General features: G+C 45.0%; 1 protein-coding gene across 2 annotated transcripts in view; it reads left to right on the top strand.

The window, feature by feature from the left end:
- STXBP6 (syntaxin binding protein 6) overlaps nucleotides 11,298–14,653 on the top strand; it is a 270,357-nt gene continuing 267,001 nt past the window's right edge. The window contains exon 1 of one of the 2 annotated variants that reach the window (XM_018066444.1): nucleotides 11,298–11,651. In XM_018066444.1, coding sequence (XP_017921933.1) covers nucleotides 11,333–11,651 — 319 coding nt within the window. In that variant the 5' untranslated portion in view covers nucleotides 11,298–11,332. The remainder of the gene's footprint in view (nucleotides 11,652–14,653) is intronic. The other variant, XM_018066445.1, reaches the window with a different exon arrangement.

Here is a 14,653-nt window from a genome sequence, read left to right as displayed (position 1 = left end):
TAGATTTCACCGTTAAAGTGTCTTTTCTTTTCTCCTTGTGTTTCTTGGCTGGGTGTTCTGGGTCAGTGCTCCTTAAACTTTAACGTACAGATGAATCACCTGGCAATCTTGTTAAAATGCAGATTCTGATTCACCTGGTCTGGGTAGACAGAAATCTGTATCTCTAACATGCTTCCAAGTAATACTGAAGCTCCAAGTCTGAAATGTGCACTTTCACTGGCAAAGTCCTAAGCTGCACGTTGGCAAGGTGAGGCTGTATCAGTGGGGAATTATAGGGTCACCCATGGCTGGGCAGGTCCACCTGGCCTGAGAGCCTCTGGGACACAGCATTACGTGCTTCTTTCACTGTTAGTCTTTGGAAGGGCTCAGGGGCCATAACAAACAGAAGGGAAAGAGCTGCCGGATGTGACAGAGATGACCTGTCTTCAGTTTGTGAACAGATTGCATCATTCTACCCTGTAAATGAGCAGCACAGAGACCAGGGAGAGATGGCCGCTCTGTGTGTAAGCAGAAGAAGGAATTCTTTGTTCACTCAAAGCCTAGCCGCTTTTCTGGATCTTGGCAGAGAAAGTCATTTTAAAACAAAAATGGGTCCTTCAAAAGCATTGATTAGGATGCTTCAGTCTATCAAACTCTGCATTTAACGCAACAAACCAGGTCTGAGTTAAGGTGGAGGGGTAGCTGAAGGTGAACGTTAATTGCCTTAGTAGATTTTATTTTTCAGCTGAATATTATTCTTCAGGAAGGATTTTTAATTCAAGTAAGTTAAGAGAGGAGTTACACCTGAATATTTGTGATTGAAATTCAGAACAATTCACTGTCTAAACTTATATTAGTTAAGTTAGTTAAGTCACTCAGTCGTGTCCGACTCTTTGCAACCCCATGGACTGTAGCCCACCAGGCTCCTCCGTCCATGGGATTCTCCAGGCAAGAATACTGGAGTGGGTTGCCGTGAGTCCTAACTTAATAAGTACAAATGTTGAAATCTTTTAACTATTAATTCCCCTTCCCATCCCAGCCTTAGGCCTTTTCTGTGGAAATAGTAATAGGTGAAAACACTAGGACACTTGGGGAGGAGAAGGTGGAAATTTTATAAAAAGCACCTTCTATATAAGTAAAATCACTGCAGATGGTGACTGCAGCCATGAAATTAAAAGATGCTTACTCCTTGGAAGAAAAGTTATGACCAACCTAGATAGCATATTCACAAGCAGAGACATTACTTTGCCAACAAAGATCCGTCTAGTCAAGGGTATGGTTTTTCCAGTGGTCATGTATGGATGTGAGTGTTGGACTGTGAAGAAAGCTGAGCACCGAAGAATTGATGCGTTTGAACTGTGGTGTTGGAGAAGACTCTTAAGAGTCCCTTGGACTACAAGGAGATCCAACCAGTCCATTCTGAAGGAGATCAGCCCTGGGATTTCTTTGGAGGGAATGATGCTGAAGCTGAAACTCCAGTGCTTTGGCCACCTCATGCGAAGAGTTGACTCATTGGAAAAGATTCTGATGCTGGGAGGGATTGGGGGCAGGAGGAGAAGGGGACGACCGAGGATGAGATGGCTGGATGGTATCACTGACTCGATGCACATGAGTCTGAGTGAACTCCGGGAGTTGGTGATGGACAGGGAGGCCTGGCGTGCTGCGATTCATGGGGTTGCAAAGAGTCAGACACAACTGAGCGACTGAACTGAACTGAACTGATATATGTAAAATTGTTTTTGTGAACATAGGGATGCTATATTGCGGCTGTAGAGATAAAATATGATTGCTATAGCACAGAGGCTTCTTAGAAACAGTTTGGATTGGAAATCCAAAACATACTATATAGGTTTCCCTCTCCCATTTTTCTGGAAGTTACCAAGATAGTGGTCATGGGTGGAAAGTAATATTTACTCAGCACTTCCTGTGGGCAGGTACTACGCTAAATATTATGTGTGTGTTCCTTTTTAATCTTCCAATTAAAACCATGTGCATTTTTTGGAGATAAGAAATCTAGTATTTAGACTTTCCCCAAGGCTATAAACAAGAGTTGAAGCACGGGTTCAAACATAATCTGTCTAAAGTAAAATTCATGTCCTTTCTCCCACAGTATGCAATTATTTAAAAATAGAGCAATGAAGTCCAGGACATAACCGTCTTTTTGCGAGACTAAAACTTCTTTAGTTTTATTTTTTTCAAGGAACTGCTTCTTGTTTTATTTTTTGTCTTATCTATATGTTGGTATATGAAAGTTGAAGCAGCTTAGAGGATAAAGTAATATCATTAAAGAAGGAAAAAGGAGCTTTGAGGAAAATGGAAGGCAAATAAAGATGAAAGGAAGACTGAGAATGGCTGTTTGTCATGCCTCTAAGTAATGTTCTCCTACAATGAATGGCAGTTGACTCAGTTCCACCATGTTTCATGTCAATAGTTAATATTTACCCTATTCTCAAAAGTACAGGAGACAAAGAAACTAGAGGGTTTGTAAATTAGGAACAAAATGTTATCTCAGAGCAACTCAGTCAAAAAAGAAGATGAACTCCAGTTATACACTGGGTAGAAACCTTAAAAAGTAAAACCACAGAATAAGACTAATTGTGAAGGAAATAAGCTAGGATCCCAGGCATAAGCTCCATTGATAGGTGTATAAGTGTTAGTCGCTCAGCTGTGTCCAACTCTATGCAACCCCATAGACTGTAGCCCACCACCGTAGCTCCTCTGTTCATAGGATTCTCCAGGCAAGAATACTAGAGTAGGTAGCCATTCCCTTCACCAGAAGATCTTCACAACCCAGGAATAGAACCTGGGTCCTCTGCATTGCAGGTGGATTCTTTACCATCTGAGCCACGAGGGAAGCTCTGCAGGCCTTCTGAACCCCACCATATCCATGCCACTAGATATGAGACATTTCATTTCCAATCTACAAATGATACCCCCAAACAAGAGCTACAGATCTATCCCGACCTGGGGATGCTCACTACTATTGCCAGGGGAATCACTGGAAAGTGAAATGAGACCCCAAATTTCAAAAGAATCCCTAGTTTTGAAGACAGTGGATGAGAATTAATGGCAAACTACAGAAAGATAGGGAAAGGAACTATAAGTTCTTCAATATATTGTTCCTACCCCTCTCAACTAGGATAGTTTCTCTTATCACTCCTCATACTGTGGAATTTCATTATGGAGGTGTTCCTCTGAGACCACAAAATATTCCTGAAATTGCATATATCTTTGGAAAAGTTGATAGTCTTCCACAGGTGAATGTGATTTAGTTTACTCAAGTTATTTTATTTAGTTCTAATTTGTGTTATACTAAAGGAATGCTGGCATGCTGTAATTCACGGGGTCGCAAAGAGTCAGACACGACTGAGCGACTGAACTGAACTGAAAGGAACGCTGATTTTTAAGACTAGAAAAGCAACAGCCACTCTGGGTGAGACAGGTGACTAGAGGCACCTAGGAAAGGTTTTAGGAGAATACTGGGGGGAAAGGCACAAAAGCAGAAAGGAGCTAAAGACTATTTTTACCTATTTTAAGACCGAGACTGATGCTATACTCACTGGGACAGGAAAAGAAATGTCCTCCTTTTTGACCCTTCTCTACAGAGTGCACCCAACTCTGGTACATTACCAACAGCAAATATTAATAAGTAGGCTTCTCTGAGCTGGTTTAGTGACACAGCTGTTCTGGGAAAATGAATGGCATGCCACGCAACTTAAAGACAGACTCTTTCAGGTCTAAAAACAATGTATAATTTTTGGTTGATTGAACCATATGAAATTGCCAATATTCAAGTGACCGTGACTAACAAAAATAGCAGTTTCACATGGATCAGGCTAAAGGTTGATAAATTGAGGCTTCCTGAATTTCTCACCTGAAGTCACATCCTTGGAATGAAGAATTTGGAAAGCTATTAACCATGCTGTATAGGATATATTTTTTTAATACTGATTTTACCAGACTTGAAGATATACTGTGATTGATGATACTATACCATAAGTGATGGTGTTAAAAATAGCTATGTTATAATGCACAGTCCCCTAGGTCAAGCTCTTTGTTCACGGCAATTCATTCCGTTTGTTACTTAGACAGTATCTCCTTCTATAGCAAAGGCAGTCTAGGACACCTAAATGTGTTGGTGTTTTAGGCTGCGGTTGGCAGTGGGCACAGTTCAGGAGAGGCCTACCTGAACTCAGTTCTTCTTGCACCACTCAATGCTCAGCTCACCATGTGATCTGGCATCCTCACGGCCATGAGTTGACTTGTGCCATCAGAGAAAATCGCTTTCATGGTTTCCTTTTCTATTCCAGAACATAAGTCATTTAAAAGTCTGCAATTTGGTATCTTCAGTGCTATAGTTTTAGGGTCAGACTTTAAGGGAAAAAGCCAAGTATGGTTCTTTTCATGCTCATTGGGTGTTTCTGTAATTATATGTAAGAAACCAGTAACAATAGTAGTTTTGGGGGAGGGAAACTTACTTTTTCTCTCTAGTGAGTTTTTTTTTTTTTTGCCTTGAGCTTCTTTTTTATTATTATTATTAATTACTACAAGTAATAAAATAATTAAAAAACAAATACAATTAATTTAAAATTTAAGTAGCTAAAGCATTTTACTTTGTAAAAGCACAAAGCCACTCCCTTTATAAATGTTTAAATCCTGTTCTTCTTGCTCTCCTGTACAAACTTATCATTGTTGTGATTTTTAAAAATAATTCTGAGGAACTGTGCAAAGCGAAACAGAGATACCAGAGATTTTGATGATGGAAATGGCTATTTATTCTGCTGCTGCTGCTAAGTCGCTTCCGTCGTGTCCGACTCTATGTGACCCCATAGACGGCAGCCCACATCCCTGGGATTCTCTAGCCAAGAACACTGGAGTGGGTTGCCATGTCCTTCTCCAATGCATGAAAGTGAAAAGTGAAAGTGAAGACGCTCAGTCGTGTCCGACTTTGCAGATATTTGCAATTACCTGTTATGTGCTAGGTCCTGGGCCAGGTACTTCCTCCTTTCCATAACTTCTTATATAAACACCTAAGTTGTTTTGTTTTTTTTCTTTGCAAGGTCTGCATGCTTAAAATGCTTCCCATAGATAAGCAGTCTCCTGTTCTTCAGGAATGCAGCAACCAATGAGTTCACCTGCAGGAGGAATCTCCCAGGGCAATGAGGGAAGTCCTAGGTGTCTGGTTGAGGCAGAGACTACACTGCTGACATCTGCTTCTGTGTGTGTGTGTGTGTGTGATGGGGGGGGGGGGGGGGGAGCCATTTTCAGTTAGATCTGCAATATGAGAAAGCAAAAGATAAGAAGGAATATTTTTAAAAAGGAAGGTGGTAGAAGGAAGTGGCAATAGAAACTGGTGCAGCGACTTTTTTTTTCCCTTCCAGTTTTCAGTTCAGTCACACAGTCGTGTCCAAATCTTCGTGACCCCATGGACTATAGCATGCCAGGCTTCCCTGTCCATCACTAACTCCCAGAGCTCACTCAAACTCACGTCCATCAAGTCAGTGGTGCCATCCAACCATCTCATCTTCTATTGTCCCCTTCTCCTCCCGCCTTCCCGGCATCAGGGTCTTTTTCAATGAATCAGTTCTTCCCATCAGGTGGCCAAAGTATTGCAGTTTTGGCTTCAGCATCAGTCCTTCCAATGAATATTCAGGACTCATTTCCTTTAGGATGGACTGGTTGGATCTCCTTGCAGTCCAAGGGATTCTCAAGAGTCTTCTGCAACCCCACAGTTCAAAAGCATTAATTCTTTGGCACTCAGATTTCTTTATAGTCCAACTCTCACATCCATGCATGACTACTGGAAAAATCATAGCTTTGACTAGATGGACCTTGTCAGCAAAGTAATGTCTCTGCTTTTTAATATGCTGTCTAGCTTGGTCATAGCTTTCCTTCCAAGGAACAAGCATCTTTTAATTTCAGGGCTGCAGTCACTATCTGCAGTGATTTTGGATCCCCCCCAAAATAAAGTCTCTCACTGTTTCCATTGTTTCCCCATCTACTTGCCATGAAGTGATGGGACCAGACACCATGATCTTAGTTTTCTGAATATTGACTTTTAAGCCAAATTTTCACTCTCCTCTGTCACTTTCATCAAGAGGATCTTTAGTTCTTCTTCAATTTCTGCCGTAAGGGTGGTGTCATCTGCATATCTGAGGTTATTTCTCCCAGCAATCTTGATTCCAGCTCGTGCTTCATCCAGTTCAGCATTTTGCATGATGTACTCTGCATATAAGTTAAATAAGCAGGGTGACAATATACAGCCTTGACATACTCCTTTTTCTTGACCTGCATACAGATTTTTCAGGAGGCATGTCAGGCGGTCTGGTATTCCTATCTCTTGAAGAATTTTCCACAGTTTGTTGTGATCTACACGGTCAAAGGCTTTGGCACAGTCAATGAAGCAGAAGTAGATGTCTTTTTGAAATTCTCTTGCTTTTTCGATGATCCAGCAGACGTTGGCAATTTGATCTCTGGTTCCTCTGCCTTTTCTAAAACCAACTTGAACATCTGGAAGGTCATGGTTCATGTACTGCTGAAGCCTGACCTGGAGGATTTTGAGCATTACTTTGCTAGGGTGTGAGATGAGTGCAATTGTGCGGTAGTCTGAACATTCTTTGGCATTGCCTTTCTTTGGCATTGGAATGAAAACTGACCTTTTCCAGTTCTGTAGCCACTGCTGAGTTTTCCAAATTTGCTGGCATATTGAGTGCAGCACTTTCACAGCATCATCTTTCAGGATTTGAAATAGCTCAACTGGAATTTCATCACCTCCTCTCGCTTTGTTCGTAGTGATGCTTCCTAAGGCCCACTTGACTTTACATTCCAGGATGTCTGGCTCTAGGTGAGTGATCACACCATCATGGTTATCTGGGTCATGAAGATCTTTTTGATATAGTTCTTCTGTGTATTCTTGCCACCTCTTCTTAATATCTTCTGCTTCTGTTAGGTCCATACCATTTCTGTCACCTATTGGACCCATCTTTGCATGAAATATTCCTGTGGTATCTCTCATTTTCTTGAAGAGATCTCTAGTATTTCCCATTCTATTGTTTCCTCTATTTCTTTGCACTGATCACTAAGGAAGGCTTTCTTATCTCTCCTTGCTATTCTCTGGAACTCTGCATTCAAATGGGTATATCTTTCCTTTTCCACTTTACCTTTCAGTTCAATTCAGTCGCTCAGTCATGTCCGATTCTTTGTGATCCCAATAATCGCAGCACGCCAGGCCTCCTTGTCCGTCACCAACTCCCGGAGTTCACCCAGACTCATGTGCATCGAGTCAGTGATGCCATCCAGCCATTTCATCCTCTGTCATCCTCTTCTCCTCCTGCCCTCAATCCCTCCCAGCATCAGAGTCTTTTCCAATGAGTTAACTCTTCACATGAGGTGGCCAAAGTATTGGAGTTTCAGCCTCAGCATCAGTCCTACCAATGAACACCCAGGACTGATCTTTAGGATGGACTGGTTGGATCTCCTTGCAGTCCAAGGGACTCTCCTGAGTCTTCTCCAACACCACAGTTCAAAAGCATCAATTCTTCGGTGCTCAGCTTTCTTTACTGTCCAGTTCTCACATCCATGCATGACTACTGGAAAAACCATAGCCTTGACTAGATGGACCTTTGTTGACAAAGTAATGTCTGTGCTTTTTAATATGCTGTCTAGGTTGTTCATAGCTTTCCTTCCAAGGAATAAGTGTCTTCTAATTTCATGGCTGCAATCACCATCTGCAGTGATTTTGGAGCCCCGCAAAATAAAGTTTGACTGTTCCCACTGTTTCCCCATCTATTTGACATGAAGTGATGGGACTGGATGCCATGATCTTCGTTTTCTGAATGTTGAGCTTTAAGCCAACTTTTTCACTCTCCTCTTTCACTTACATCAAGAGGCTCTTTAGTTCTTCTTCACTTTCTGCCATAAGGGTGGTGTCATCTGCATATCTGAGGTTATAGATATTTCTCCTGGCAGTCTTGATTCCAGCTTGTGCTTCCTCCAGCCTAGCATTTCTCATGATGTACTCTGCATATAAGTTAAATAAGCAGGGTGACAATATACAGCCCTGACGTATTCTTTTTCCTATTTGGAACCAGTCTGTTGTTCCATGTCCAGTCCAAACTGTTGCTTCCTGACCTGTATATAGGTTTCTCAAGAGGCAGGTCAGGTGGTCTGGTATTTCCATCTCTCTCAGAATTTTCCACAGTTTCTTGTGATTCACACAGTCAAAGGCTTTGGCATAGTCAATAAAGCAGAAATAGATGGTTTTCTGGAACTCTCTTGCTTTTTCCATGATCCAGCAGATGTTGGTAATTTGATCTCTGGTTCCTCCGCCTTTTCTAAAACGGGCTTGAACATCTGGAATTTCATGGTTCACATATTGCTGAAGCCTGGCTTGGAGAATTTTGAGCTTTACTTTACTAGCGTGTGAGATGAGTGCAATTGTGTAGGAGTTTGAGCATTCTTTGGCATTGCCTTTCTTTGGGATTGGAATGAAAACTGACCTTTTCCAGTCCTTTGGCCACTGCTGAGTTTCCTTTGCCTTTACGTTCTCCTATTTTCTCAGCTATTCTTAAGGCCTCATCAGAACACCATTTTGTCTTTTTGCATTTCTTTTTCTTGGGGATGATCTTGATCACTGCTGTCTGTACAGTGTGACGAACCTTCATCCATGGTTCTTCAGGTACTCTTAGAGTGCCTGAAGTGTCTATTAGATTTAATCCCTTGAATCTATTTCTCACTTCCACTGTATAATCGTAAAGGATTTGATTTAGGACATACCTGAATGGTCCAGTGGTTTTTCCCTACTTTCTTCAATTTGAGTCTGAATTTGGCAACAAGGCATTCACGATCATGTTCCAATTTTACTGAGATAGAACTGACATACAGCACTGTATACATTTAAGGTGTACAGTATAATGAGTTGACGTACATCATGAAAGTATTATCACAGTAAGTTTAGTGAACATCCCTCATCTTGTGTACATAAAAAATTCCTTGTGATAAGATCTCTTAGGATTTGCTCACTTACCTTTCATATGTAACATGTAGCAGTGTCAGTTATATGTATAGTGGTTTACATTATATACTCAGTACAGATTTATCTCATAACTGGAAGTTTGTACTTTTGACTACCTTCATCCATTCCCCTTCCCCTCACCCCTAGCCTCTGGTGATGACAAATCTGATCTCTTTTTCTTTGAGTTTGTTTTTAAAGTATAGTTGATCTATACTGCTGCGTTGGTTCCTGTTACATGACATAGTCATTCGATATTTCCATACATTTCAAAATGATCACCATGGTAAGCCTGGTTACCATCTGTCATCATACTAAGATATCACATCGTTAATGACTGTATTCCATACTGTACATCTTATACTTGTAACTCACTTATTTTGCAGCTAGAATTCTGTACCTCTTAATCTCTCTTATGTATGTCTTTCTGTTCAGGGACATTTTAATTCACAAAATCATTGAATTACCCAAAAGCAGATTCTGAAGACCTGTAAACAGAATTCTGAACACACAGAGAGCTTGCTAAATCAAATATGCTTACTACCTAAGACTATTTTTTTAAAGCTATAGAATTTCCTTGTTTAAATTTAGATTTCTTATAGATGATGTGTAGATAAGAACAATGCCTTACATTTGCTTAAATTTTCAGAGCTTTCAAAGCCCTTAGACGTATACTGCTGCTGTAAATCCTCACATGAACGCTATGAGAACTGTTTTTCATTTCACAGACCAGGAATTTGCAGCTTAGAAGCGGAGCCATTTGCTCATGGAAACCTGGTAGAAAATGGCTGAGGCTTAGACCCAGGAGCCCTACTTGTGGCACTAAGCTAGCCCTACCAAAAGCCTCTCCAGAAATAAGCAGAAACATGTGAACTTATTAGGGAAATCCCTTTTATTAACCAACTGAGCCAGCAGGGAAGCCCGAATATGCCCTAGGTATCCCCATTTCTCCCATTCTCCTCTTCAAAACCACCTTCCTAGGTCTGCAGCCCAGCCTATCCTCCTAAAGTTCAGTTTGGATTATGTCACTTTCTTCCCCCAGCATCTGTTAGCACCACACAGCCTACAAAATGAATTCAGGTTCCATAGGTTGGCAACCAATTCCTCTGCCTCGGCTCCCATCCACTTCTCCGACCCTCTTTCCCATTCAGTATGGTGTTTCTTGTTCCTTATATTCTAATCAAGCAGACCAGGATACTACCACCTGACACCCCAGCAGGGCGTGACCTAGGGTGAGGCGGGCTACAAAGACATCAAAGATGTCTTGGTGTCACCAGACATCAAAGAACTCAATCGTCAAGATAAACGTTTCAATGATGTATTTTAAAACATGAACGCAATAATTGAAAAATATAAAAATTTAAAATAAAACCACGTCATGTTACTGATTTTTCCCCCAGACTCCAAAATGCTTCCGTAGAGTACTGTTTCAGACCCAAAGTGACTTTCCACTTGGGTACTTTAAAATACTTCCCAAGAGTTAGTTCTCACACCCCTTGCCACATCAGTTTCTTCCTTCTCTTCTTGAATGCCTCAGCATTTATCTACAGCTCCCTTCTGCCTGGAAAACCTATTTCCTTTAGTAACTGGTTGTACTTTGACGGGAACCTGAATCATCTGAGTTCTTCGGTGCCTTCCCAAACCACAGTGGGCACTCAGCTGCTCTTTGCTTAACACAGAAATCACAGTCCTCAATTGGCCGGCTGTGGGGCTGAGCAGAGAAGGAACTCAGATATGTTTTGTTTGGTCCAGAGTGTTTTTAAAAAACTGGATTAGTTATCAAGATCGAAAAATCAGGATATTTTACATTAAAACAACAACAACAACAAAAACCTCTGTCATTTCTTGAAAATACCCAGAAAATCTAGTCTTGCAGCATACCCGAGGGAATTTGGAGCCCAGTGACTCTGCCTTGAGAGTTCTCTCCAGTTCACTCGCTGCCTCCTGCCTGTTTCACTCCCTGATACTGCCTGCCAGGCCCTAGCTTGAGCTTGAGACTCCAGACCTGAAGGAACGAGTACACTGGATAAAAACCCATCTGCCGGGTCCACCTGTTCTTTCCGGGAGAATAAATTTCCTCACCGTCCTTTCTAGGCTTGCAGAGGAGCTCAAGGAAGCAGCTCACGTTTCTAACCCACAAACTTCCCACAACCCTTGAAACTTGCAAGGCCCTCCAAACACCATTTCTGCCCCGCCCTTTGCGCCCGGGTCCCCTCCCTGCACCAGCCCCTCCCTCCCTCACCCACCCCCGGCTCTCGGGAACTCGGGGCGGGTCCCCGGCCCCCAGCTCAGCCTTCTGCCCCAGGGCCGGGGCGCTGGAGCTCGCCCACGGCCGCACTGGGCATGCTCAGAGGCGGCCGCGGAGGCAGCCTCGCTTCGCAGGCGCTCGCACTGGGCGGCGGGCGGGCGGGCTCGCGGCTGCAGCTGGAGCTCCAGCGCCCGGAGTTGGAGTTGCCGGGAGTTTCCCCCCCCAACCCCTCCCTCCTCGCGCGCGGCAGCAGGAGCCGGCGCGGGAGGCGCGAGCGGCGGCCAGCCAGCACCCGAGCAGGCAGAGCTCGTCCGGAGCCCCGAGCCCCGTACGGGGCAGTTCCCGGGGAGGAGCCTCGTGGGCTGGGACGCGTGCGGCGCACTGGCACTGCCTGGGCACAAACCGCGCTGCAAGGTAGGGCCGGGGCGTGGGGAGCCGGGCAGAGGCCAGGCCGGGGCTGGGGGGTGCGGCTGCAGCAGCCGTGGCTTTTGGAGCGCCCGGCGCGCTGTCTGATGCGTGTGGCCAGGTCAGGGACCCCGCTGCGGGGCGACGGGAGTAGGCAGGCGCCCAGGGAGATGCTTTCAAGTTGGCGGGGGGCGGGAGAGGGTGCTGCGTGCTGGGGTGCAGCTGCTTTGTGAGCGCCGAGCGGGACTCGGGTCCCTGGTTCCCCCCCACCCCCGCCCCCAGCACCGCCAAACCTGGGACCCGGTGTGCGGGCAGGGCTGGGCAAGCCGCAGAGCGGAGCAGTTTGCTTCGAGAAAGTTGAGGAGAGAACCCTGCTTTCCTCACTGTCCCCGCGGTAGCATGGTCCCGGGTGTGCCGCCGCGAGGCCCCCGGTGTGGCGGAGCTGAGTGGGGCCGCTGCGCTCCTGGTCTAAGTTCCTCCACCCCCGACTGAAACCCACGAATCACCCAGATCTTCGCTTTCCTGGCTAGCTTCTTATAGTAAAATCATTCCTGCCAAAACTGAGGTAGACTGTTTGGGAGGGCATGGCTCTCTGCCTCCAAGACCCTTAGCGGGGCGACGCCTCCTCCTCAACCTTAGACGTGGCCAAGGGCGCCGGGTTCCCAGTGAGCGCTTACGGTGCGCACTGAATGGAGCCTCACACACATGGCTGGGAACGTGGCTTAGGGGGATGGCCCGATTTTTCCTCTAGCCTTTTCTTAGCTTTTGAACACTCCACCAACCCCACCGGTTCATCTTCGCTGAGGACCGGACCTGGAGGGGAGGGCCAGGTGGAGAGCGTGGGCTGACATGCTATCCTTAGGACAGGATGCCTCGGTTGTATTTGGCTTGGGCTCCAGCCCCAGGGACTTTATAAGGAACCCGCCTCTCTTTCAGTGATTCTTCCTCAGGGACCTGGTGGGAAGGAATAAGGGTGGTGGGTCCCCAAGAATATCCGTTCCATCCTATCATCTCCTAAAACTGCGTTCCAGGCGACCCCAGGACCCTGAAACTGGCTGTGCTATAGATCAGAACAGTGTGGAGGATGCTGAAGGTTCCTCCTAGCTCCACTGTTCTCACTTCTCGTTTTGAGTTTTGGGGTTTTGCCTGCACACGAGTCAGAGCTGCTCTGTCATAACCTGGGGGGTGGAGGAGCCTCAGCCTGGCAGTGAGCCGCTGTTCGCCTCCAAGGCTGCTAGTGGGAATTGGTCCAGAAATGATTATGCAGGCTAGAAATATGCCTCTTTTTTTCCTCTCTCTTTTGGCTGAACACCTTGGCTGTTGGGTTTGTGTGTTAAGTTCTTAAAGGAGAACCCACACACTGTTCAAGTCCCATGTTTTAGGGGTTCACCATTTCTGCTACAGGCTCTTCTCTTCGCTTTTTTCCTGATGTGGTGGGGTGGGGGGGGGCGGTGGTGGTGAAGGAATCTGCTTTGGGGCAGATTGCCAAATGTGGAAATCACCTGGTGTTGGTACACGGGTTCTAGAAATAGGTCTGAGGTCAAATTTTAGGTTTCAGTCGGATTACTGTGCAGACTGACAAACTGTTAGTTAGTCACTGCGAACTTCAGTTTTCTCTTCTGTCAAAGGGGGAATAATAGTGGCCTTCACTCCTTTCATTGCAGGTTGTTGTGAAACTTGGGAATAATGGGCATGAAAAGTGCTAAGAGAACTTGAAAGCACAGTTCATGTCTTCCTGTGACTGGTCTCTTTACCCAGTGGTTTTGAATGAACTAATCCTTTTAATTAGGACAAGCCACCTCAGCCTTCTCCCCTCACCCACTCCTCACCAAAAGGTTTGGTTTCTCAGGTCTTTGAAATCACTATCCTCTTTTTTTCCCTCTCTTGCCTCAAATCTATCTCCCTTTTGATTTAAAGAGTCGACGCTCCAGTTCTCATATTTATCGGAAGGAAGCAGCATGGTGTAGATTAGGAGATGGGGGTGCCTTATCAGTGTTCAGAGTCCTGGGCTCCAGACCTGGCATGTAAACCAGGCCCCAGTTTGAGAACCGAGGTTGATTCTGAAGGAGTCAGCAGACCCTGAGCTCTGACTTGGTCTCTTAACAGTGACCTTGAACTAAGGACTCAACCCCTGATCAGTGGCATCAGTCTATGAGATTGAGGGCCAGTGCTGATCAGAGGCAAAAACAGGTGAGATTGCTTCTCACTCAGTTAATAAGGGTTTAATCAGGTTCCTGACCCCCTCCTCCCAGGTGTGTTGTCATCCTAGGGCAGCGGCTCTTAAACAGGAGCACCAGAGTCCCCTGGAGGGCTTGTTAAGCCGCTGCTCCTGGGCTGCGATGCCGTTGCTGGAGCCTCCCTGGGTCCAGGGTGAAGGGAAGGGGTCATCTCAAAAGTCTGCCTCTCTAACTAGTTGCAGATGATGCCTGTGCTGCTGTTCCAGGGGCCATGCAAGAGAGGTGAGGTTTGTTCTGAAACACCATTATTTTAATATGTCATCTGTAGAGGCAGGGTTTCTTTGGGGCGTTTTGTGAACTTGGTTCAAGCATTTTCTATTTCAGATACCTCTGCCACTTCCCATTGTCCAGTTTTAGGTAAATCTGATCGCTCTTCAAATGAATGATTTTTACATAAAAGACCCCTTCTTTTCATACTGTAAAATACTTAGCCTCTGGTTTCCAGGCCACTCTTGGATAGACTCATGTTGGTGACCTTGATATTGATAAATCCAGCAAATACCCGATTTCCTTTCTTTGAGGATCTCAGACATTTGTGGTTGCAAGGAGGCTGCAAGAAGTTCTGGCAACTTGAACCTGAAGATTAGAGAACAGGTGAATCACTTATGAGCAAGATTAAAAAGAATTTTCTCTGTGGTGTCTTCTCTGAAGGGACAGCTTACCCAGGCCTTGGGGGCAGGTGACATGTCCTGTGGTGGTCAGATCTGGTGAAGGCCTCCCATTTCTTCTGGAAGATGATGGTGCTGGTAGCAACTGAGGGAGACTACCTTTCAT

Source organism: Capra hircus, chromosome 21 (genome assembly GCF_001704415.2).
Source record: "Capra hircus breed San Clemente chromosome 21, ASM170441v1, whole genome shotgun sequence".
NCBI classification, from domain to species: domain Eukaryota; kingdom Metazoa; phylum Chordata; class Mammalia; order Artiodactyla; family Bovidae; genus Capra; species Capra hircus.
The sequence above is the reverse complement of the archived record's forward strand: the minus strand, read 5'-3'. Positions and strand labels throughout refer to the sequence as shown.